The sequence below is a fragment of the Crocuta crocuta genome, unplaced genomic scaffold (assembly GCF_008692635.1).
Source record: "Crocuta crocuta isolate KB4526 unplaced genomic scaffold, BGI_CrCroc_1.0 scaffold430, whole genome shotgun sequence".
In the NCBI taxonomy this organism is placed as follows: domain Eukaryota; kingdom Metazoa; phylum Chordata; class Mammalia; order Carnivora; family Hyaenidae; genus Crocuta; species Crocuta crocuta.
Genome location: NW_027527934.1, coordinates 2,649,879 through 2,653,409, shown reverse-complemented (window position 1 = coordinate 2,653,409; position 3,531 = coordinate 2,649,879). Strand labels below are relative to the sequence as shown.

General features: G+C 44.6%; 1 protein-coding gene across 1 annotated transcript in view; it reads right to left on the bottom strand.

The window, feature by feature from the left end:
* Positions 1-325: 325 nt before the first annotated feature.
* Positions 326-3,531, bottom strand: part of DNAH6 (dynein axonemal heavy chain 6) — a 209,415-nt gene continuing 206,209 nt past the window's right edge. The window contains exons 76-77 of the mRNA XM_077751897.1: positions 2,431-2,639; positions 326-680 (exon numbers count right to left, since the gene is read on the bottom strand). Of these exons, the coding sequence (XP_077608023.1) occupies positions 494-680; positions 2,431-2,639 (396 nt within the window). The 3' untranslated portion in view covers positions 326-493. The remainder of the gene's footprint in view (positions 681-2,430; positions 2,640-3,531) is intronic.

Here is a 3,531-nt window from a genome sequence, read left to right as displayed (position 1 = left end):
ACCATGGGGTCAAGATCTTGTCCAGCTCACTTGCTCATCTGCTTCCCATGTGTTGGGATCTGAGCCTTAAATCTGGTCTAGGAACAGAAGCATCTGGGGCCATGTGACAGAAATGTACAAGGGGCCTTTTATAGCAGTGTGAAGAGGAAGGAAGTCCATCTGGGTGAGGAAGTGGTGAGTTCTGACTCTGCCCAGGCCCTCTCCTCACTCCCTCCAAGTTACTGATGGGAAGCTGCCTGGCTCTGGCATGGGGGAGGGGGAGCAGGTTTAAGAGGTGAGTGCTGAACCCACTGCGTTCACATCAGAGCTCGAATTTCCAACACAGTGAAACACTCAGACACTTTATTTTAGGTTAGAAAAGAAAAGCCACATTAACCAGCCTTAAGTCAGATCAGAAGTAAAGCTGTTTTGCTCACATATGTTACACAGACCTTTGTCCCCCATCGGGAAAGATCTCTGGCCTCGTTCTTTTTTAGCAAGAGGTGGCGACTTTTCACTCATTTAGCTGGCAGAGCAAAGCTGATCCCTTGGCAATCCAGTAATCTTTGGACCGGTTGGAGGGTAAGAGCACAGTTACCACAAAGTTGGTGGAATGACCTAGGTAAGGACACAAAGACAAAGGCTTATTACTTAAAGAATAACCCTTTGATGCAAAGAGCACTGTACTGGGAGTCAAGACTCTGGTTTCAGACCTGACTCAGCCTCTATAGATAATGGGTAAATAGTCCTCTACATATTTCAGTTTTATACTCTATAAAATGAAGATGATAGAACAAATGATCCTTTAGGACCTGTCCAACTTTGACTTTGCATAACCTTGTGAAGTATGTTTCAAATTCTCTGCAGTCTGACTGAGGGAACATTGGAATAGATTCAGCCCTGGGCTTTTAGTGGGACGCAGGATGCAGTTGGTAGGTTGAACATTCATTCATTTGTCCATCTGTCCGTCCATCCATCCATTACACTGTTCCACCCTAAAGTTAGGCACCATGGCTCCTGAGATGACTAAGTGCAATAGCAGATATTTTGTTTTCAGCTCTGGGACATCTAAAGTAAGAGGTCACTTTTTTTTTCTTTTTTTCTTTTTTTTTTTTACTGTGGGCCTGTGTGAGGGGCCAGGACCAGTGTGATAAGAAGAGAGTTCTGCTTTCAAGATGACATTGCGTTCACAGCAGACCCCATCTGTGTAGAAGCTGGGAAAAGGTGATGGTGTCCCCAGCAGAGAATGCCTATATCTCCCCTTTCCTTACCTTTCATATGCCCTGCCCTGCCACGATGCCTTGGCAGGGACTTGAGTGACATTTTCTAGTACAAATGCAACACACACACACACGCACACATGCATATATGAACACACACACGTATACATACATACATATATGCATGTGTGTATGTGTGTATGCACGTGTGTATGTGTGCATACGTGTGTGTGTGTGTGTTGCATTAGTTTGATTCAGGATTCAAATAAGATCCATGCCTTGCAATACTGATGTGTCTCTTAAATCTCTTTCGGTTGGTAGGTTACCCCTCTGTTCCTTTTGCCACCCCCTGGTAATTATTGAAATAACTAGGCTATTTGTCCCATAAAGTTTCCCAGAGTCTGGACTTTGCTGACAGCATCCCTGTGGTGATCTTAAATATGTCTCTCTATTCCTGTAAAGGGGGTGGTTAGATCTAGAGATGTGATCATATTCAGGTTTGAGTTTTTCAGGCAAGAATACTTGAATAGGTGGTGTGTACTTATATCAGGAAGCACTTTATGTCTGATTATCTTTTTTGGCGTGTTAGCAGATGTTGATAATTATTACTTAGAGCCTTTATTATATTAGGGTTAATAATAATTTTAAAGCTTGGTGCTGAGGGGTGCCTGGGTGGCTGGCTTAGTTGGTTGAGCATCCAACTTCTGGTTTCCACTCAGGTCATGATGTCAGCGTTGTGGGATCAAGCCCCACATCGGGCTCTGTGCTGAGCGTGGAGCCTGCTTACCCTGCTTAAGATTCTCTCTCTCTCTCTCTCTGTTCCTCTGCCCTTCTGCCCAACTCATATGTGTGCACACGCTCTCTGTCTCTTTCAAAAATCAATCAATCAATCAGTCAATCAGTCTAGATTTGGAGGGGTTTCCTCAGCTCATTCTTTGCTCACTCTAGCTGTGCACGTTCAGTTCTTCAGCTTTACCTGTTGATGCCGCTTTCTTTCTACCTGGTTCCTTTTGTCAGGGCTGCATCCTAGTTTCAGGCCCACTCAGATTTCCCTTTTTGCAACATGGCATTTTGTTTTAAATCTGTTTTCTATGATGAGTCTCAGTGGCTTTGGTGAGAAATTTTCGTGTCTACTCAGTCCATCATTTTGAAATTAGAAGTCACTGCTTAATAAGCTCTATTTTCTTATTAGATTAGTAGAAAACATTCGTTTAATAATGTCAGTCCATACTTGGTGTTAAAAGGNCCTGTTTTATAAAGTGGGGAATGGTAAAGTGTTGGGTTTGGCACATAATTCTGTTGAGGTTCAAAATGCACCACAGGCAGCATTGGATTCATCTGTCCGGGCAGTGCATCTTCTATCACCATCTCCACATTGTCCCATCGAGAAGCATCCATGAACATTCCATGAACAAGAACGCCATCCTCGGGAGAGGGCAACTGGAAGGTAACCAGAAGTTTAAAGGTGAGAAGAGGAGGAGGGGGTTAGCTGTTGTGGGCCATTTCNGAGAGGGGCTGAGCATGAGTGGGGGAGGGGCAGAGAGAGAGGGAGACACAGAATCCGAAGCAGGTTCCAGGCTCTGAGCTGTCAGCACAGAGCCCCGTGCGGGGCTTGAACTCATGAACCATGAGATTATGACCTGAGCTGAAGTTGGACCCTTAAACTGACTGAGCCACCCAGGTGCCCAGCTGTTATTACATTTTAGTGAGGAGAATACTGAGGCTCAGAAAGGTAAAATAACTTGCTTCTCTGTTTGACACCAAATCTCAAACTTTCCACACCCCACCAGGTTCTCTAACAGGGGATACCATTTATGGCTTCAGACTCTCTGATACGGTGTTATGACTTGCTCCTTCTCATGGGACGCAGACGGGATAGGAGGGCTGTGATTATCATGTTCTTTTTAGCAAGGGCTTTCAAGGATCTGGGTGCCCTCCTAAAGACAGATTACATATATGTCTTAATACCTGCAGAGTATGGACTGTTACAGACTATGAAAGGTTCCTTTTTTGTTTTTAGAAATTATGCTAAATTTTTAATGTTTCTATTGAAGCAGGAGAGAGACAGAGAAGAACCTTGGCACTTGGTGTCCCGTGATTGGAGGCCACCACTGGTGTACAAGTTCTGCCAGGTGTGGGCTTCCGTGTCCGCCTTTCTCAGACAGTGAATTTGGCCACTTGTGGAGCCATTTTCTTTTGGTGAATTGGTGCCGTGTACCTGCAGGCAGATGGCCATGCTGTATGAACATAGGTAGTATATTTTTATAGAGATTGAAAGGATGGCAAGCTCTTTCTGGCTGGTCTTTACGTTCCTGTGTTCCAAGCCTTGTCT